General features: G+C 50.9%; 1 protein-coding gene across 4 annotated transcripts in view; it reads left to right on the top strand.

Moving 5' to 3' along the window:
• CNNM3 (cyclin and CBS domain divalent metal cation transport mediator 3) overlaps positions 1-21320 on the top strand; it is a 44287-nt gene extending 22967 nt beyond the window's left edge. Inside the window, exons 4-8 of one of the 4 annotated variants that reach the window (XM_070765677.1) lie at positions 2209-2378; positions 11034-11130; positions 12563-12696; positions 13584-13719; positions 21176-21320. In XM_070765677.1, the coding sequence (XP_070621778.1) occupies positions 2209-2378; positions 11034-11130; positions 12563-12696; positions 13584-13719; positions 21176-21297 (659 nt within the window). In that variant the 3' untranslated portion in view covers positions 21298-21320. Of the gene's footprint in view, positions 1-2208; positions 2379-11033; positions 11131-12562; positions 12697-13583; positions 13720-14305; positions 14452-15556; positions 16870-21175 lie in introns of those variants that run through there. The other 3 variants (XM_070765681.1, XM_070765679.1, XM_070765680.1) reach the window with 3 other exon arrangements.
• Positions 21321-21713: the final 393 nt, after the last annotated feature.

Genomic DNA, 21713 nt, shown 5'->3' with positions numbered 1-21713 from the left:
TTCATTTATCAAATCTGCAAATCAAATCTTACCGATGCCAAATGTGTCTTTTGATGGCAATTCCATCTTCTTTATCTGGAACATCTGCTACATGCCAGAGATAAAATATAAACAATAACAAATGAAATAACGATACAATTCAAAAGGGAAAATAATATTTGTGGGGATTTTTTTGTATGATTAAAGAACTCTTAACACATAAAACAGTGTAACCATCTGTTTGCTGTCAACATTCATATCGTTTCACTTTGTTATATTTATTGCCAACTCATTTGTTGGTTCAACGGATTACAAAATCCCTCCAAATTGGCATAAAGGAATGTAAAATTTGTGCACTGAGAGGAAGCTCAGGAAGATAATAATAATAAAGACAGGCCCCTGCAAACTCATCCTGATAAAGCATGAAGGGGGTGGTGCATATTTCTCTCCTAGCATCATCATAATAATGATGATAATAATAATAATAATAATAATAATAATAATAATAATACTCAGACGTCAGTTCAATGCAAGAATAAAAGGGATAAAATAACTATTTCTGATCTTTATTTATTTATTTTATTTATTCATTTGTCCAATACACAAATACATAGGAAGAAAAATAGACATGTGATACTATAAAAGAGGGTGAAAGTGGACTTAGAGGAGAGGATATATGAAAGGAAGAGAGTATATAAGATAGGTGAAAGAAAGGAAAGACAATTGGACAGGGGACGAAAGGCACTCCAGTGCACTTATGCACGCCCCTTACTGGCCTCTTAGGAACTTGGAGAGGTCAATCGTGGAGAGTCTAAGGGAGAAATGTTGGGGGTTAGGGGTTGACACAATTGAGTCCAGTAATGAGTTCCATGCTTCGATAACTCGATTGTTGAAATCATATTTTTTACAGTCAAGTTTGGAGCGGTTCGTATTAAGTTTGAATCTGTTGCGTGCTCTTGTGTTGTTGCGGTTGAAGCTGAAGTAGTCATTGACTGGTAGGACATTGCAGCATATGATTTTGTGGGCAATACTCAAATCGTGTTTTAGGCGCTTTAGCGTCTCTGGAGTCTTGCATGGCTTGGCTTAATCAACACAAGATGGATTCTTCCAAGCTGACACATTAAAAAATATGTTCTGCAAGGAAAATAAAGATTTATACGTTTCTAAAGAATGCTCGTAAATGTTCTCTTGTCATTCTTCCAGGCTTATATCAGCTTTTGCTTCAGTGTAAAGTGTTAAAATAGGTTTGACTTCATGTGTTTTCAATATAATTAGATGTTTGTTAGCAGGCAAGGGTTCCTTGTCTCTGGTGCTACTGGTGCGCCAGAGACAAGGGGGTGCATGGGGGCATGTCCATGCGCACACAGCTCAGTGTGAGATTCAGCTTCTGCGCATTCGCCGGAAGTGAAAGCTTGCCCAAGGATGCTTGCGCACGTGAGATTTCACCGACCTTTGGTGATCATATCTTACCATTTATGATGAGTATTTTGAAAATTACTATGATCATAGAAACATAGAAGATTGATGGCAGAAAAAGACCACCTGGTCCCCCCAGTCTGCCCTTATACTATTTCCTGTATTTTATCTTAGGATGGATCTATGTTTGTCCCAGGCATGTTTAAATTCAGTGACTGTGGATTTACCAACCACGTCTGCTGGAAGTTTGTTCCAAGCATCTACTACTCTTTCAGTCAAATAATATTTCCTCACGTTGCTTCTGATCTTTCCCCGAACTAACCTCAGATTGTGCCCCCTTGTTCTTGTGTTCACTTTCCTATTAAAAACACTTCCCTCCTAAACCTTATTTAACCCTTTAACATATTTAAATGTTTCGATCATGTCCCCCCTTTTCCTTCTGTTCTCCAGACTCTACAGATGGAGTCCATGAAGTCTTTCCTGATCAGTTTTATGCTTAAGACCTCCCACCATTTTTGTAGCCTGTCTTTGGACCCGTTCAATTTTATCAATATCTTTTTGTAGGCGAGGTCTCCATAAATCATGATTTATCACTTATAATTTTTATGTACATTGAGAGTTTATGGACCAAAGACAAATTCCTTGTGGCTCCAATCACATTTGGCCAATAAATAATTCTGTTTCCAATAAAGATTTCTATTCTATAAAGCTGCCGAGGTGTCCTTTAAAAAAAAAACAATTGACAATCTTATTTTTTTTCATAAAAAATATGACGTGACCATGTTTTCTGCCTCCCTCCCCCTTCTCCTCCAGAGGTGGACCTCTTCAGCCCAGGCCGAATCTCAGAGAAGGTCCTGTTGCATCTGCTGCAGCATCCCAGTGTCAATCAAGAAGTGAAGTTTGACGACTGCAACCGCTTGGCTGCTGAGCATTACTTGTATCAGCGCAACCAGCCCGTCAATTACTTTGTGCTCATCCTGCAGGTACTGTATGTCTAGGAGTGGCGCAGGGAGGACCTTGAGGGAGGGCGGAGGCCCTGGTTCAAGAATCAGGTTGGAAGCTTAAGCAACTTCCAAGAAACGAGACAAGCCTCTAGCAAGTAAACCAAATCTGGGCAGACTGTGGCCTCTAGACCAACATTGAATAGTGTTTGGAAACTACAAATTGTGCAGAACGCAGCCGCGCGAGCGGTCATGGGTCTGGCCATGTCTCTCCAACACTCCACGGTCTGCACTGGCTGCCATTTGATTTCCAGACTCAATTCCAAGTGTTGGTTATGACCTATAAAGCCCTACATGGCATGGGACCAGATTACTTACGGAACCGCATGAATCCCAACAACCGGTCAGGTCCCACAGAATTGGCCTTCTCCAGGTCCCGTCAACTAGACCAGTGTTTCCCAACCTTTTTTGAGCCACGGCACATTATTCATGTTTTCAAAATTCTGGGGAACACTGAAGGGGGGGGCGGGGGGGCTAAAGAAAAGTTTGGACAAAAAAAAAATCTCTTCCTCCATTTCACTCTACAGTGAACCCTCGATCATCGCGAGGGTTCCGTTCCAGGACCCCAAGCGATGATCGATTTTTCGCGAAGTAGCGGTGCGGAACTAAAAACACCATCTGCACATGCGCAGATGGTGTTTTTACTTCCACCGCCCTTCGCCCGCCCACCCCGTTGCTCGCGCCTGGGGTTTCCCCGCGCGCGCGCCGCCCGCCCACGCCATTGCTGGGGCCGCTTCCCAGCTGGGAAGCGAAGCTGGGGTCCCCGCGCGCGCGCCCGCCCACGCTACGAGCGGCATTTCACCTTCCCTCCCAGGCAAAAAGATGCCGGCATTCTGGGTTGATGGGATCGGACTTCCCAGGCGGAAGGCGTGCCCCTCTCCCCGCATCTTTTTGCCTGGGAGGGAAAGTGAAATGCCGCTCGTAGCAGCTGCTAGAGCCGCCAGCATTTCACTTTCCCTCCCAGGCAAAAAGATGCCGGGGAGAGGGGCACGCCTTCCGCCTGGGAAGTCCGGCCCCATCATCCCAGAATGCCGGCATCTTTTTGCCTGGGAGGCAAAGTGAAATGCCGGCGGCTCTAGGAGCTGCTACGAGCGGCATTTCACTTTCCCTCCCAGGCAAAAAGATGCCGGGCAGAGGGGCACGCCTTCCGCCTGGGAAGTCCGGCCCCATCAGCCCATAATGCCGGCATCTTTTTGCCTGGGAGGGAAAGTGAAATGCTGCTTGTAGCAGCTGCTAGAGCCGCCGGCATTTCACTTTCACTTCCACCCCCTAGCCAAACGGCTTTTTTCGTGTTTAGCGCTCGAACGCCGTGCTAAACAGGAAAAAAGCCATTTGGCTAGGGGGTGGATTCTTGCTTCTTAACCGGGAACAGTTGCCCCCTCTCCCAAAGCGATGTTCCAAAGCGGTCTCCGGGAAGCGACCAAGGGAAAGGCAGTCGCCTGCCTTTCCTTCAGCTCTAAAGAAGCGGCAACTGCCCTGCCTCCCCCCAGCCGGTTAACTTGAAGCGCTCGGTTAACCGGCTGGGGGGAGGCAGGGCAGTTGCCGCTTCTTTAGAGCTGAAGGAAAAGCAGGCGACTGCCTTTCCCTTGGTCGCTTCCCGGAGACCGCTTTGGAACATTGCTTTGGTTGTTCCTGCCTCTCCTGCAGCGGAGAGAAGCGGCAAATGGCCAGCCCTTCCCCCAACCGCTTCCCCGCATGCTTTGGATGCACCTGCCTTTCTTACAGCGAAGACAGGCGGCACCTTCCCGAAGCGCTCGGTGAAGCCGCTGGGGGAAGGGCTGGGCCATTTGCCGCTTCTCTCTGCTGCAGGAGAGGCAGGAACAACCAAAGCAATGTTCCAAAGCGGTCTCCGGGAAGCGACCAAGGGAAAGGCAGTTTCCTGCTTTTCCTTCAGCTCTAAAGAAGCGGCAACTGCCCTGCCTCCCCCCAGCCGGTTAACTTGAAGCGCTCGGTTAACCGGCTGGGGGAAGGCAGGGCAGTTGCCGCTTCTTTAGAGCTGAAGGAAAGGCAGGCGACTGCCTTTCCCTTGGTCGCTTCCCGGAGACCGCTTTGGAACATCGCTTTGGGAGAGGGGGCAACTGTTCCCGGTTAAGAAGCAAGAATCCACCCCCTAGCCAAATGGCTTTTTTCCTGTTTAGCACGGCGTTCGAGCGCTAAACACGAAAAAAGCCGTTTGGCTAGGGGGTGGATTCTTGCTTCTTAACTGGGAGCAGTTGCCCCCTCTCCCAAAGCGATGTTCCAAAGCGGTCTCCGGGAAGCGACCGAGGGAAAGGCAGTTGTCTGCTTTTCCTTCAGCTGGAAAGAGGAGGCAAATGCCCTGCCTTCCCCCAGCCGGTTAATCGAGCGCTTCAAGTTAACCGGCTGGGGGAGTAGCCCCCGCCCGGCTCTCTTCAGCCCCCCGGGGTCAAGCGGGCGGGGGGCGGCCGGGACCTCGCCTGTCTCCGCCGCCCGCATCGCCCCTCCGACGGGCCGGCCTCCCCCGCCCGCCTCTGCTGCAGCCACCGCCGCCTCCCCGACTGGCACAAAAGGGCCCCGCCCGCCCCGCCCCAAAGTTTACCTTGCGGCGGGATTCAAAGTGCTGGGGTGGGGGGTGTCACTTTGCCGCTCGTGTCCTGGCTAAACCGGGCGGCAGGAGACAGGCTTTGAGTTTTTAGCTGCGGGGAGAGAAGTAGGACTTTCCTAACTCCCTCCCCCCGCAGCCAAAACTCAAAGCCTGTCTCTTTTTTTTCTTGCGGCGAGCCCAAGCCGTTCCCCTCTCGACCGCAGCCGAGCTTCCCTCGGCCCCCTTTGGCCCCGTCGCCTCCTCCCCGCCTGCCTTTCCTCGCCAAGCGCACGAAAAAAAAGAGAGAAGGCTTCTACCAGAAGCCGGGGACGGCGGGCAGGGGCATGAAGGATCTCTTGCGGGGGAAAAGCCGCTAGCCAGCTTTCGGAGCTCCTCCGCCATCACCCGCTTCTGGTAGAAGCCTTCTCTCTTTTTTTTCGTGCGCTTGGCGAGGAAAGGCAGGCGGGGAGGAGGCGACGGGGCCAAAGGGGGCCGAGGGAAGCTCGGCTGCGGTCGAGAGAGAAACGGCTTGGGCTCGCCACAAGAAAAAAAAGAGACAGGCTTTTAGTTTTGGCTGCGGGGGGAGGGAATCCCGCCGCAAGGTAAGCTTCGGGGCGGGGCGGGCGGGGCCCTTTTGTGCCAGTCAGGGAGGCGGTGGCGGCTGCAGCAGAGGCGGGCGGGGGAGGCCGGCCCGCCGGAGGGGCGATGCGGGCGGCGGAGACAGGCGAGGTCCCGGCCGCCCCCCGCCCACTTGGCCCCAGACCGGTGCAGCAGGAAAGGGACGGAGAAGGCTCACTGGCAGCCCTTGCCCATCGCCGCGCCTTCGCTTCCCCCCCTCCTCCGCTGGATCCGGCAGCGTGCTGAGGGGAATTGCCGCGGACTGGAGGCAGTGAGGCAGACCGGCTCCGAGGCGAGCGGCCGGAGCTGCGCCCTCCTTCGCCCGCCAGGTGAGGCGAAGGCGAGGGGCGCGCGGCTGCAGCGAGGAGCCGAAGATCTGGGCGGGGAAGACCCAGGGAAGGTTCCTTCGTCCGCCTAGCAGCTGATCTGCTCGGCAGCGCAGCACCAGCGAGGAGCCGAAGATCTTCGGCTCCTCGCTGCTGCTGCGCTGCCGAGCAGATCAGCTGCTAGGCGGCCGCTCGAGAGCAAGAGGGGGAGAGATAGAGAAAGAGAGAGAAGGAAAGAAAGAGATGAGAGAGGGAGGAAGAGAGTGTGAGAGAGGAAGAAGCAACATAGAGAAAGAGGGGGAAGACCCAGGGAAGCCTCTGCCCGGCGGGGAAACTCCACCATCTACGCATGCGTGGAAGGGCACGCATGCGCAGATGGTGGAGTTTACTTCCGGGTTGAAAACTCGCGAAATAGCCCTTTCGCGATCCTTGAGGACGCGAAACTCGAGGGTTCACTGTATTTCTCCCTCCCTCTTTCTCTCTCTTCCTTCCTTCCCTTCTTTCTCTCCATCCCTCTTTCTTTCTTTCTCTCTTTTTTGCTCTCTTTCTCCCTCCTTCCCTCCCTCTATGTCTTTCCCTCTCCCTCCTTCCCCCCTTTCTTTCTCTCTCTCTCTTGCTTTCTTTCCCTCTCTTTCTCTTGCTTTCTTTTTCTCATTCTCTCTCCCCTCCTTTTTCTCTCTCTCTCTTTCTCTCTCGTTCACCACGCCAGCAACAGAGAGAAAAAGAAAGAGCGAGAGAGAGCCGGAGAGAGAGTGGAGTGCGCAGCAGCCATCAGCCTCCTTGCCCTCCCAGACGTCCCCAGCGCCCGGCCTCACGCCGCCTCCCGTTAACCCGGCCGAAAGCCACACAGTCCCGGATTCCCGGATCGCTTGCTTCTCCGGCCAGCGCGGTGCTTTCCTGGGCAGATGGTTTTGCTGACCGGAGAAGCAAGCGATCCGGGAGTCCGGGACTGTGTGGCTTTGCGCCATGAAGAGAAAACGGCAGCAGGGAAAAGTCGGCCGTTTTCTCTTCATGGCGCAAAGCCACACAGTCCCGGACTCCCGGATCGCTCGCTTCTCCGGCCAGCGCAGCGCTTTCCTGGGCAGATGGCTTTGCTGACCGGAGAAGCGAGCGATACGGAAGTCTGGGACTGTGTGGCTTTGCGCCATGAAGAGAAAACGGCAGCAGGGAAAAGTCGGCCGTTTTCTCTTCATGGCGCAAAGCCACACAGTCCCGGACTCCCGGATTGCTCGCCCCAAGGCAGGAGGCGGCGGAGGAGGAGAGTGGGCGGATCGGGCGGGCAATGGGGCAGGGCGGAGAAGCCAGGGGCGCATTTGGCCGGAGGCACCGTGGGGAGGCAGGGGCAGGGAGGTGCGGCAGTAGGTGCCTCCGGCCAAACGCGCCCCTGGCTTCTCCGCCCTGCCCCATTGCCCGCCCGATCCGCCCACTCTCCTCCGCCGCCTCTCGCCGCGGCACACCTGACGATGTCCCGCGGCACACTAGTGTGCTGCGGCACACCGGTTGGGAAACGCTGAACTAGACAATGTCGTTTGACAAGGCCTTCTCTGTGGGGGGCCCGGCCCCCTGGAATCAGCTTTCCCCAGAGATTTATACTGCACCCCCCCTCCTCACCTTCCGCAAGAGTCTTAAGACTCACTTATGTTCCCAGGCTTGGGCCGACTCGATCCTAGCCCCCGGCCAATGAATGATTGTATGATTGTTGTATGAATGGGTGTGATTGATTAGTTTAATTAGGGATTTTAGATTGCGGTGTAATTTTAATTTAATTGGATTGACTTTATTGAAATTTATTGTGTTTTATATGTTGTAAGCCGCCCCGAGTTGTCAGAGGGGGGAGGCATAGAAATCCAATTAATAATAAATAAATAATAAAAACAGGGAGGAGGGATTCACCGGCTGTATAAATGGGGAAGGCATGGAACCGACCACTCTGCCCTCCTTCCATAAATCCTATGCAACTGGAAGACCTTCGCTTAGCACTCAGTAAGGGACACCTTCTGTGACGTCAGCCCTTACCTGGAATTCACAATGGTCCAGTCCATTGTGCCATGTGCTGGTGTGGGTTTCTGATGCATAAGCAGAACTCGGCGTAGGATGGCCCATCTCCTGAATCGGAAGGCTGAAATTCCGCAGGATCTTGCTCTTCAGCCACTCCATCGAGGAGGGCAGTGGGAAAAGCCACTGACCTTGTAATTCCTCTGGGCTGGAAGAGTAGCAAGTCCTGATGCCACTTGAGAAAGAAAACAGAGAAGAGGTGAGATGCCAAACCAAGAGGCGGCTGGATCGCTGAGAAAGGACGATTATCGTATTTTTCGGAGTATAAGATGTACCTTAAGAGAGTTCGGAAACTGCTAATTGTGGAGAACGCAGCCACGCGAGCGGTCATGTGTCTGCCCAAGCATGCCCATGTCTCTCCAACACTCCATGGTCTGCACTGGCTGCCAATTGGTTTCCGGACTCAATTCAAAGTGTTGGTTATGACCTATAAAGCCCTACATGGCATCAGACCAGATTACTTGTGTGACCCCCTCCTGCCGCGTGAATCCCAGCGACCAGTTAGGTCCCACAGAGTCGGCCTTCTCCAGGTTCCGTCAACTAGACAGTGTCACTTGGTGGGGCCTTAGGGGAAGAGCCTTCTCTGTGGGGGCCCCAGCCCTCTGGAACCACTCCCAACTGCAGCTATATATTTAACAAAGGTGGCAAGAATAGTTGTAAAACGCGGGGCAAAACTCACTTAACGGAATTCCTGACTCAGCAACATAAATTGGGGCTCAATTGTGGATGTAAGCTAAGGGCTGCCGGTATTTTTAGAAACACGGCTGTTTTAACTCAGCCTATTAAAAGAGCAGAGGATAGAATGCTTTATTGACCAAGTGCGATTGGACACACAAGGAATTTGTCTTGGTGCACATGCTCTCAATGTATATAAAAGAAAATATATGTTTGTCAAGAATCAAAAGGTGCAACACTTAATGATAGTCTGGGTACAAATAAGCAATCCAATCATATTAGGAAACAATATAAATAATAAAGATACAAGCAACAAAGCTATATGCAGTCATTAGTGGGTGGAGATGGGAACAATGAGAAGATTAATAGTAGTGCAGACTAAATAGTTTGACAGCGTTGAGGGAATTATTTCTTTAGCAGAGTGATGGTGTTAAAATCCGAGGCTCTAATTGGATTTGGGAATCTTGGGAATTCATATTACCCGTATATACTCAAGTATAAGTCGACCCGATTATAAGTCGAGGCACCTACTTTTGCCACAAAAACTGGGAAAACTTATTAACTCGAATATAAGTCCAGGGTGGAAAATACAGTGGCTACTGGTAATTTATAAAATTGAATATTTTCTATTATAGCTTCTTAAAATTGTTTTTGTGGGAGAATAAAAAAAACAACATGAAGAACGGTTGCAGGAACTGGGTACATCTAGTTTAATGGAAAAAAAGGACCAGGGGAGACATGATAGCAGTCTTCCAATATCTCAGAGTTTGCCACAAAGAAGAGGGAGTCAACCTATTCTCCAAAGCATCTGAGGGCAGAACAAGAAGCAATGGGTGGAAACTAAACAAGGAGAGAAGCAACTTAGAACTAAGGAGAAAATTCCTGACAGTTGGAACAATGAATCTGTGGAACAGCCTGCCACCAAAAGTTGTGAATGCTCCAACACTGGAAGTTTTTAAGAAGATGTGGGATACCCATTTGTCTGAAGTAGTGTAGGGTTTCCTGCCTAGGCAAGGGGTTAGACTAGAAGACCTCCAAGGTCCCTTCCCAACCCTGTTGTTGTTGTTATTATATTATGTAACTTTTTTCCTTCCAAAATGTTTTTTATTTCTTGCATCTTTCTTCCTCCCCTTCCAAAATCTTTCTTTTTTTAAATTCCAAAAACCTCTTAAAATATATTTAGGAATGTTATCTTAATCTTAAAACCTGTTATCTTAATCTTCATTACAATATCATTATAATTTTCTTAATAATTGGGATTTCATATATTCTTTCAAAACAATTGCTTAAATCAAACTTCCATATGATAAATATTCAGATTTTCCATTTAAAACGTATTTCATAAGTTAGAATCATTATTACTATCTCAATAGATCAGTAAATAACAATTGGGGGTTACTCAATCATTAATGGTAAAATCTTTTTTGTACATGATATTTATCTTGCATAAGGAGTAAATCTATTCATATTAATTATGTAGAACAAATGATTAATGACAAAATTCATACTATTATATTATCCTAACCTTTGTACTGTTTTAAACAAATCAGCATTAACAATCCTCTTGGGTAGGATAAATATAGTTGGAAGAAAAAGTTTAATCACACAGAGTTATCCCCACTCGAAGCAACATTTTCTTACAAAATAACCTATCCTGTTAATCAAATTTAAATGGGTAACTTACATTTTACTTGTACATTTTATTTACTTGTAAAATATTGTTGCTGGCTTGATCAGAAGAGAAAGCCATGGTTCCTTCCTGCAGAGGAGGAGCTGTGATTGGTACAGCCTGCTGCCAATCAGATAGCTCTCTTAGTGCCTCCTTTCTGTGTAGAAAAGGAGCTGTGATTGGTACAGCCTGCTGCCAATCGATAGCTCTCCTTGCCTCCTTTCTGTGTAGAAAAGGAGGTGTGATTGGTACAGCCTGCTGCCAATCAGATAGCTCTCAGTGCCTCCTTTCTGTGTAGAAAAGGAGGTGTGATTGGTACAGCCTGCTGCCAATCAGATAGCTCTCCCAGTGCCTCTTCTGTGTAGAAAAGGAGCTGTGATTGGTACAGCCTGCAGCCAATCAGATAGTTCAGTGCCTCATTTCTGTGTAGAAAAGGAGCTGTGATTGGTTCAGCCTGCTACCAATCAGGCAGCTGAGGGGTAACGAGCAAAAAGAAAAAAGCCTCGTGTTGCCAGCCATGAAGTTTCTTTCCTCTCTGCCTTTTACCTCAGAACTGTGGAGCTTTGGGATAGTTTTCAGGTCAGTGAAAGTCAGTAACTCTAGTATAAGTCGAGGTTGGGTTTTTCAGCACATTTTTGTGCTGAAAATATCAACTTATACTCGAGTATATTTGGTATTCCTTCTACACCCCACCCCCCGCCCCCCAGGTGAGTGTCTCCTCTGCTCATTTTGCCTTTTGCTTCCTCTGTCAGGGCAGGGTGGAAGTAGAGATCGGGAAGGAAGGACTGAAGTTTGAAAATGGCGCCTTCACCTATTACGGTGTCTCTGCCCTTACTGCTCCTTCTTCAGGTGAGGCCCTTTGCTCAGCCCTGAGGTGAGCAGCCCAGCGGTGGGATTGAAGTTTTGTTACTGCCGGTTCTGTGGGTGTAGCTGGGGCAAGGATACTGCAAAATTCCCATTCCCTTCCAATCAACTGGGACTCAGCAGGCAAAGAAGAGATGAGGGCAGGGCTGGTCAGAGGGGGTATTTACCGGTTCTCTGAACTACTCAAAATTCCCACTACTGGTTCTCAGAACTACTCAAAATTCCCACTACTGGTTCTCTGAACTACTCAAAATTCCCACTACTGGTTCTCTGAACTACTCAAAATTCCCACTACTGGTTCTCTGAACTACTCAAAATTCCCACTACTACTGGTTCTCTGAACTACTCAAAATTCCCACTACTGGTTCTCTGAACTACTCAAAATTCCCACTACTGGTTCTCTGAACTACTCAAAATTCCCACTACTAGTTCTCTGAACTACTCAAAATTCCCACTACTACTGGTTCTCTGAACTACTCAAAATTCCCACTACTGGTTCTCAGAACTACTCAAAATTCCCACTACTGGTTCTCTGAACTACTCAAAATTCCCACTACTGGTTCTCTGAACTACTCAAAATTCCCACTACTAGTTCTCTGAACTACTCAAAATTCCCACTACTACTGGTTCTCTGAACTACTCAAAATTCCCACTACTGGTTCTCAGAACTACTCAAAATTCCCACTACTGGTTCTCTGAACTACTCAAAATTCCCACTACTGGTTCTCTGAACTACTCAAAATTCCCACTACTAGTTCTCTGAACTACTCAAAATTCCCACTACTACTGGTTCTCTGAACTACTCAAAATTCCCACTACTGGTTCTCTGAACTACTCAAAATTCCCACTACTGGTTCTCTGAACTACTCAATGTTCCCACTACTACTGGTTCTCTGAACTACTCAAAATTCCCACTACTGGTTCTCTGAACTACTCAAAATTCCCACTACTGGTTCTCTGAACTACTCAAAATTCCCACTACTACTGGTTCTCTGAACTACTCAAAATTCCCACTACTGGTTCTCTGAACTACTCAAAATTCCCACTACTACTGGTTCTCTGAACTACTCAAAATTCCCACTACTGGTTCTCTGAACTACTCAAAATTCCCACTACTAGTTTTCTGAACTACTCAAAATTCCCACTGCTGGTTCTCTGAACTACTCAAAATTCCCACTGCTGGTTCTCTGAACTGCTCAGAATTTCTGCTGCCAGTTCTTTGAATTACTCAAAATTTCCGCTATTGGTTCTCAGAACTGCTCAAAATTTTCGCAACCAGTTCTCCAGAACTGGTCAGAACCTGCTGAATCCCACCTCTGGAGCAGCCCTCTCGAAGGTGTGGACTCACCCTCAGAGACCTTTCGGTTGGTTTGCTGGTGTGAACATGTCCACAGTGTTGCTTGTTCCTTTTCGACAGTCCATCAGTCCCCGGTGTCCACTCTACGGATGAATCGTCGTGAACAGCAGACTGACGGCACAGAGCCGGCCAATTATTCAGCCTATTGCCCTGACTACACTGTTCGAGCCCTCACCGATTTGCAGTTCATCAAGGTAAGCACCTCCAGAGATTGGCCAGGTAGTGTTACATAGAAACAGAAGATTGACGGCAGAAAAAGACCTCATGGTCCATCTAGTCTGCCCTTAGACTATTTCCTGCGTTTTATCTTAGGGTGGATCTATGTTTATCCCAGGCATGTTTTAATACATGTAAGCATACGTTGTTGGGTTATTTTATATATTGCCAACCCAACTATTTATGTACATAGTACAGTGGTACCTCTATCTAAGAATGCCTTTATTTACAAACATTTCTAGATAAGAACCAGGTGTTAAAATATTTTTTTTCCTCTTCTCAAGAACCATTTTCTACTTACAAACCCGAGCCTCCGAAACTAACCGGAAAAGGGGGGAGAAGCCTCTGTGGGGCCTCTCTAGTAATCTTCTGGGAAAGAATCAGGGCCAGAAAAGGGGGGAGAAGCCTCTGGGGTCTCTCTAGGAATCTCCTGGGAGAAAACAGGGCCAGAAAAGAGGGGAGAAGCCTCCGTGGGGCCTCTCTAGTAATCTTCTGGGAGGAAACGGGGCCGGAAAAGGGGGGAGAAGCCTCTGGGGTCTCTCTAGGAATCTCCTGGGAGGAAACAGGGCCGGAAAAGGGGGGAGAAGCCTCCATGGGGCCTCTCTAGTAATCTCCTGGGAGGAAACAGCCTCCACCCTCCCTGTGGTTTCCCAATCGCACACATTATTTGCTTTTACATTGATTCCTATGGGAAAAATTGCTTCTTCTTACAAACTTTTCTACTTAAGAACCTGGTCACGGAACGAATTAAGTTCGTAAGTAGAGGTACCACTGTACTAACATTCTCTCCTTTGGTTGGTCAATAGTGTCAATGATTATTAACATCATTTCATTGATCTTCGGCTACCCGATGGTTTCTTTGCAGGTCACCCGTCTGCAGTATCTCAATGCTCTCATGGCCTCCAGGATACAGAACTCGCCCCAATCCCCCGAGGCTGTGGATCTGAAAATCATCCCCAGCAGCCAGACCAAGCTCCTGAACGACAAAAATGCGGCCACAGGTAGGTCCTTTCACATGCGCCCCCAAAAATTCGGTTCTTGGCAGCCCCTCGAGCTGACTTCAGATGCCCCCAAGAGCTCTCAGTCTCCTTCGGCCTAGAACGGGGGTCTCCAACCTTGGCAACTTTAAGACTTGTGGACCTCAATTCCTCAAACTCTGGGAGTTGAAGTCCACAAGCAAAGCTGGCTGAGGAATTCTGGGAGTTGAAGTCCCCAGAAGTAACCAAGGTTGGAGACCCTTGGGCCAGAAGATGGCACTGAGAAAGGGGAACTAGAAAGGCCTAGGTTAGCACCATAGGATATTGAGGGGAAGGGGCTTTGCAGAAGAAAGGCAGCAAGGAGGGAAAGGAACAAGAGTTTTGCAGAGCAAAAGAGGTGGGGCGGGGAGGAAGGCAATGGGGCAGGAGGACAGGACAGCCCAGGTGGGGTGGGTCACATCCAGCCCCCCCCCCTCTGCCTCCTGGGAGCTCATGAGCCGGCAAAAGCTCCTCTCCAAGCCCTTTGCTTGCTCTATTTCTGCGCGTCTGCTTCCCAGGAGCCAAAGGCTTTTTTCTCCTGTTTCTCTTTCTGTTTCTTCTTCTTTTCCAGCCTTCCCACTAAATCTCTCTTTCTTTGGCACAATCGAAAACCGCATTTGACACAGGCCTCTCTGCCATAGCCCGGAGTCCCTTTCTTTCTTTTTCAATCACAAGGTAAATATCTTCTTTGTTTGTGTTTCTGTGTGTGTGTCTTTTCCTCCCTCTCTTCTCTTTCAATCTTTGTCTGTCTCTTTTCTTTTCTCTCACTCAATCTCTTTCACTTCCTCTCTCTCTGCCTCTCCCATCTTTCTCTTTTTCCTTTCTGTCTCCCTCCCTCTCTCTTTTCCTCTCTCCCTTTCTCAATCTATTTTCCTCTCTGGGTGTCTCTTTTCCTTTCTCTCTTCCCCTCCCTTTCTCTCCTCCCCTCTCTCAATCTCTTTTCCTCTCTTTCAATCTCTTTTCCTTGCCCCCCTCTCTCTGTCCTCTCCCTCCCTCTTTCTTTTCCTCTTTCTCCCTATCCCTTTCCCTCTCTTACCTCTCTCTCTCTCTCTCCCTACATATCTATCAATCTTTGTCTTAGTTTTCTTCTCCCTCTGCCCCCTCACCCCATGTTGGTGTTTTCCTTTCGGGGGATCTGGGGCCAACCCCGTGCCAACTCCACAAAGTTTCTAACCCTCAGAGAGGATTTCAAACACCCTGGCTGGGATGGGAAACCAACATGACATTCCCAAGGGTGTAACTGCTACTCCTCGGTGATTCCAACCACACTTTCAGGAACTGTTTTACAGCTTGCAAAAAGTTTCCCTTCGATCAGAGGTCTCCAAACATGGCAATTTTAAGAACTTGTGGACTTCAACTCCCAGAATCCCCCCACCAGCCTGTTTGAAGTCTCTTCCTGTAGATTCAATTTGCTTTGCATTCTAACCACTGCAAGACCACGAATTGTGCTTTTGTTTCCTTTCCTTCTTTCTTTTCCTTTCCTCCTTTTCCCCTTTCCTTCCTTTCCTTTCCTCCTTTCTTCCTCCTTTCCTTTCTACTTTTTTCCTCCTTCCCTTCCCTTCCCAGTCCAATCCAGTCTTACCCTACCCAATCCAATCCAAGATTTCGTTCTGTTTGCATTGGGCTCTGGGCTTCTTCAGGGGAGAGAGGGGCATGTTCCAGCTATGCTGGCTGGAGAATTCTGGGAGTTGGAAGTCCACAAGTCTTAACGTTGCCACCTTTGAAGACCACTGCCTTGGATTATCCTCCTGTTTTTGTGGCCCTGCCACGGCCAGGGTGGCTCCATCACATTTCATGGCTGCTCCTTGTCTCCGCGTTCCAGGGAAAAGCCAAAGCAATTTCAGTCTCCAGGAAGGGACCAGCACGGGGGTTTGACCTCAAAGACGTGGCGTTAGGGCCGCAGGTGGGGCGAGCCCAGGAGGACCCCTCCCTTAAACCCTTCAGCACTTTCTCCTGGCTTCCTCCCTGGCTCCAGACGGACTTCTCGTTGGGCACCCGCGTTTCCAAAAGACGGTAGGAGCCCGGCCTTCTCGGGGGGAAGAGGGGGACCTGGCTGGACCCAACGCCAGCGGCTTCCGGCGCCCCAGCTGGACTACTACGCCTAAGACATTTGTAAGCAGTGCTTGACCACGGAGGGTTGGTGGACCTGGGCGAAATGTGTCTGCGGCAGAGAGCGGCGGCCAGCAAAATACAGACTCGACTCTTTTGACAATTTGTGGGGAGGCGTTTGCCAGGCGCTTCCCCCTCGTTGCCTTCTCCGTGTCCCTCGGTCTCTCTCTATTTCCATTTTCCCTGCCGTGCTAGCCTCTCAAGGGCCCCCGATACTCACCTCCCTTCAAAGTGATCGCCGGACCCTGCAACGTTCGTTTGTGCCCCCTGTCCTCGCCCGCTTGGCTACTGGCCCTGAACTCGGCTCTGGGAGGGGCTCCCACAGGCCTCGCCATCTTGCCAGGGTCCCGACGGCCTGCCTTGCTCTGGCGTGTGGGTTGCAAGCCATGACTCCTGTGAGTCCCCAAGCTCACCCGAGTGCCTGTACCAGGCCCAACACACACACAAACACACAGACCTGTCCTGGTCCTTTGCCCAACCCTTGCCCAAACAGTGCCAAAGACCAGCTCTGGGAATCCTGTGCAGCTCCTCTGCCTCCTGCCATCAGGCTTGCCAGCTTCTTTCTTTGCCCTGGATCAGCTCCCGCCGGACCAGACGGGATTCCTGCCCAGGGACTCCGGCTACAGAGGAGGGGCAGGTGGCTACTTGCCTTTCTCCCCCCCCCCCCAAACCTGTTCTCCCTTTCACGGCGGCTGTCCTTGAAAAGTCGAAACGTCAGGGCTGAGTCCTCCCCACTTTCTCTGGGGCTGCCCCCTTTGGCCCTCTTCAGAAGGGCCTGACCGCACCTCTGGCTTTTCTGGGATTCTCTTCAGTCTCAGATCCTGCTTCCGAGCTCCACGTTTCCCGTGGGCGAGAGAAACCCTCCACTCCGGCTTTGGCAGAGAGATGTTCCGTTCCCCCCCCCCCCCGCTCCCGTCCCTTCCCTTCGTCGCCTCTACACAGTATTTTCCCCTCTGGGACAGGCCCGTCCCTAAATCTTATTTTTTAAAGCCAATAAAGTATCCGAGGGATTCGGTGGGAAGAGAATCCCCGTTGCCTTTTCTCTCCCTCGTTCAGCCTTTCCCTTCTCACAGCCAAACAGCGGAACGGGTCTGAATCGCGGCCAGTATTGGGTTGCTCCCTGAATGGGAGCGGGGGACAGCGTTCCGGTAGCGGAGATGGAACTGTGCGCGCAGCTCCAGGTGATCGGCGGGTGCCTGCATGCGTCCGAGGAAGATTTGACTTCAGCGACTTTTTTCTTCTGCGCATGTGGAAAATTTCTGAAATCTCACATGCCCCCACGTCTTCTCGCGAGATTTACTCCCTGTGCGTGCGCAGGAGTCAAATCTTATTCTGATGCACTGATCACACTCCGGGTGACCGGTGGGTGCGTGTATGCATCGGAATGAGATTTGGCTTCTGCGCATGCACAGGAAGCAAATCTTGTGAGAAGAAATGCGGGCAGGTGAGATTTCAGCGACTTTTTGGTTCCGTGCATGCGGAAAATTTCTGAAATCTCACACATCCACGCGTCTTCTCGCGAGATTTACTTCCTGTGCATGCGCAGAAGCCAAATCTCCCTCCGACGCATGCCTGCCGGCCGATCACACGGAGCTGCACGCCTATCAGCCCTGGCAGCCAGAGGTAAGTTGCAACCCCTGCCTGATTGTGATGTTTATGGTTTGGGTAAATTGTAATCTGCTCTCCAGCTGCACCTTCCCTGGGAATTGTCTCTCTTTGCACATCTGTATGTAAGTAACTGATGACGGCAGAAGAAACCTGCAGATTCTTGAGGTGAGTATCATCATGATTCAGAGGCAAAGGAGACCTCTGTGCCAGCATTTCGTTGCCAGGAAGTGTGGGCTGGATGAACCTTGCAAATCTTTTTTTGGGGGGGGTGTTCCCCCCACCGCACAGAAATTGGGGCTTTAAGTGTCACTCAGGTGTGTGTCAATGGAAAGATTTTCCTTTCGAGACAAAGTCGCGTCCCATCCTAGAAACGACAAGCGATTCCAAACCCAACCTTTTGTCACAACTACAATTACACTCGACTCCTCATCTTTCAGGTCACAAAAAATAAAGTTTATTATTTACAAAAGGAAAAAAAAATCACATCACAACAACACTGCCCTCACAATGTTTGGAGGGAAGGAAATCTTAGCACTGTACAATCAGTTTTCTAAGTGGAGTATCTTTCCGGAAACCCCTGCCAGCTTTGCCCATGCGCCCCTCCCTTCGTGGGTCAGGGGTGTGGAAGTGGGCATGCATGGAGGGGCCCATCCTGAGGATACCAAAGACACCGGCCCACAGCAAAAGCAACCTGAACACCGGTCCGAAGGCCAGACTGGTGAGTTGCTTGTGCACAGTGGCCTGGCACGACTTTGACCAGGCGCGGGGAACGATGGGCCCCTTTTATGACCTGTGGACTCCAACTCCCAGAATTCCTGGCTGGCTCTGGAATTCTGGGTGTTGAAGCACACCCGTCACAAAAGGAGCCATCATTCCCCACCCCTGAGTTAAAAGCAAAAGGACTACATGGTATCGTTTGTGACAGCTTTGGGGAGCGTCACAAATCGACACAAAGAAGTTGATCATTGGTTTACAAAGAAAAATTCAAGTAATTCATCTCGCCCACCTTCCCTCTGGAAAAAGGGGAAGGGGAGGGCAGGAACAAATAAATAAAGTCACCAGAGCCGATCGGGTACAAATCCTGTTCCAGACAGAGAGAGCAAGGCTGGCCTTCATGGATGCCCGTCTCGGCTCTGGGGCGCAAACTTGTTGAAAGTCATGAATAAGTAGAGGTAAGTAAGGAGAACCCAGTCCCCTAAGCCAGTGTTTCCCAACCAGTGTGCGCCGCGAGACATGGTCAGGTGTGCCGCGAAGAAAGCAGCTCAGCTTCTGGTCTCGAAACTTTTTGCGAAGAGCAAAAAGTTGTGAGAACGGAAGCTGAGCTTCCTTCTTAGCGCCTTCCAAGTTTTCCGGCAACTGCAGCACCCTGCCCGGCTGGAGCTTCCCTGGCGGCTGCAGCAGGTGAGCTTTGGAGCCTGGTGGGAGGGTAGCAGAAGGGTGGTGCGTAGCGGGAGGGTGATGGCGGTGACAGCCGCAGTGGGTAGTAGCCGTGGGGCAGCGGCAGAGTGGTCAGCTGTGAGGCGGAGCGCCGGAACAGAGGCACCGACGGTGGCTAGGCATGCTAGAATTGCGTGGCTGGCACTTGCCTGCTGTCTGGGCCAGGACAGAGGCTCCAGCCCCACGTCCATACCCAGTGCAATGCCAGCATGTACGGCACCTAGCAACACATCTAGCTGCTGCCGTCGGTGCCTCCGTTCCGGAGCTCCGCCTCACAGCTGATGACCTTGCCGCTGCCCCGCAGCTACTGCCCAATGCCGCTGCTAAGAGGGAGAGGGAGGAGAGAGGGAAAGATAGCAAGGAGGAGAGAAAGGGGGGAAGGATGGTGAGGGAAAGGGAGGGAAGGAGGGCAAAAAAGAAGAGAAACAGATGGAAAGAGGAAGAGAGAGAAAAATAGAGTGAAAGGAAGTTTTTTTTTGTCCAAACTTTTTAAACACCTCCCCCCCCCCCCCCCAATGTTCCCCAGGATTTTCTAAATGTGAATAATGTGCCGTGGCTCAAAAAAGGTTGGGAAACACTGCCCTAAGCAAAGGAGTCACTTGGAGGGGATGCCTGATTGGCATGTGGGTCCCCTACCCTTGGAATAGCCTGTTATGGAGCTTACAAAAGGATAGCCAGCTGGCCTGGTATGAACCTTGTGCTGTCGGCCATACTTGGCCCCTTTGTTCATCAGAGGAATTGTGCCATTAGGACGACCAGGGGTTGGTAGAGAGCTCAGTCTGTCCAGCAGCACCAAGGTGTGCTGCCGCCTTTTGTACAAAGGACAAAGATGCCCATGGGGTCAGCAATGGCTGGAAATGGTGACAAGGGAGCAACTGCCGGTGGGTCGATGACAACTCGTCAGGGCCAACTCTACACAGGGCGAGTTACACTAATATGGAAGAAACGGTATGGGGATGTCCAAGTTTCAATAGCTGCATCAGGGTTGTGATTGACCTTGATGGGGGCATGGCTGGGGTGGTTGCAACCAACTGGGTGGTCATGGCCAGCTTGATACTGCTCATATTGGGGGTGCTTGTGGAGGTTTGGGCAGATCCATTGTTTACCAGGGGATGGTGGGTGGCCCCCTCATGGACTCCTGGGCAGTCCCGTATGCCAGCGGTCCTCAAACTACGGGCCGCGGACCAGATGTGGCCTGCTGAGGCAATTTATCTGGCCCATGGTAGCACATGAGATTTTACATGGAGCCGGGCATTGGAGTTGGGGAGCAACGAAAGTGCTAGGCCAGCTAAAGTTTTTCTTTTTTTTTGAATGGCGGTTTTTCTTATTCAGAATGTTGCGCGTGCACACACACTTCCCATCCCCTTGTGGGCTGGCAGGGGGATGGGGGCAGAGAGGCCACAGCTGAGAGGCTCAGCACCCACCCATTCGCGGCAGGCGGGGGCGGCCGCAGCTCCCTTTCCTTCTCCCACCAGCCATCGCTGCAGGTTCCTCAGGTGGGAGCTGCCACTCCATCTGGGCAGTCCAGCCAGACTGCTGTAGAAAGGGCAGAGATTATTGCACTTTCTATGGCTGCCTGGCTGGCCTGCCCGGAGGGAAGTGGCAGATCCCGTCCAAGGAACTCACGGTGATTGCAGCCAGCTTGGCTGGAGGTGATGCTGGTGGGTGAAAGAGCTGCAGCCGCCCACCGCAAATGCTGCCGGCTTGGCTAGAGGCGACAGCGGTGGGTGAAAGCCGCAGCCGCCCACCACGAATGCTGATGCTTCCCTGCTCCACACCCAGGCGGGCTGGCAGATGAATGGGGCGGAGAGGCCACAACCGAGATGCTTGGCACACACCAAGGGGGGGGGGGAGCAGCTGTGGCTCCCTTCCTCCCACCTATATCTACTGCCAGTGGCCATCACTGCAGGTTTCTCTGGCAGGAGCTGCCACTCCCTCTGGGCAGCCCAGCCAGCCAGCTGTAGAAAGTGCAGAGATTGCACTTTCTATGGCCACCTGGCTGGGCTGCCCAGAGGAAAGTGGCAGATCCCACTCGAACTCTCGGCGACTGCTGCCAGCTTGGCTGGAGGCAGTGGCGGGTGAGAGCCGCGGCCATGGCTGCCCCGCCCGCCACAAATGTGCTGGTGCCAAACTTCACTGCTCCACGCCAGGCGGGCTGGCTGGTGGACGGGGGCGGTGAGGCCACAACCAAGAGGCTCAGCACCCACCCATCTGCGGCAGGGGGTGAACGGCTGCAGCTCCCTTTCTGTCTCCCACTGATGCCTACTGCCGGTGGCTGTCACTGCAGGTTCCTCGGACGGGAGCTGGCCCCTGGACCTCGAGTTTAAGGCCTGTGGAATGGGATCATTAAAGGATGCCGAAGGAGGGAGAAAAGGAAATGTGAATGGCAAAAATCAAAATGATTTTTAAAAAACTATTTTCAATAAATTGAATTTTGGTGAGTTGGCCGTGGAGAGTTGGCTCATTCCGGCTGCTGGTGGCTTTAGCAACTATTGACTCATTCCAGAAAAGACTCATCTTTTGGGGTAACAAGCTCAAGAGGGTTTTAACCTGGCCTTCCTCCAGTGTCCACGAGGTCTCTCCACCTCTGGGAGATAATCACCCAGCCCTCAACCCCAACGTCGGGGAAGGCAGCAGCTAGATGCACCTTCCAAGAGAGCTGCCTGCCTGGAGACCACCAGGGCAGTAATGGGTTGTTCTTGGTACCGTAAAGCAGTGTTTCCCAACCGGTGTGCTGCGGCATGTGCCGTGAAACTCCTAAGTAAGCTCCAGCTGGGCGGGGCGCTGCCGATGCCTCCAAGCTGGAGCTCCCACTCGCAACTGCC

Source organism: Erythrolamprus reginae, chromosome 12 (genome assembly GCF_031021105.1).
Source record: "Erythrolamprus reginae isolate rEryReg1 chromosome 12, rEryReg1.hap1, whole genome shotgun sequence".
NCBI classification, from domain to species: domain Eukaryota; kingdom Metazoa; phylum Chordata; class Lepidosauria; order Squamata; family Dipsadidae; genus Erythrolamprus; species Erythrolamprus reginae.
Note: the sequence above shows the minus strand (reverse complement) of the source record. Positions and strands in the feature narration are given on the sequence as shown.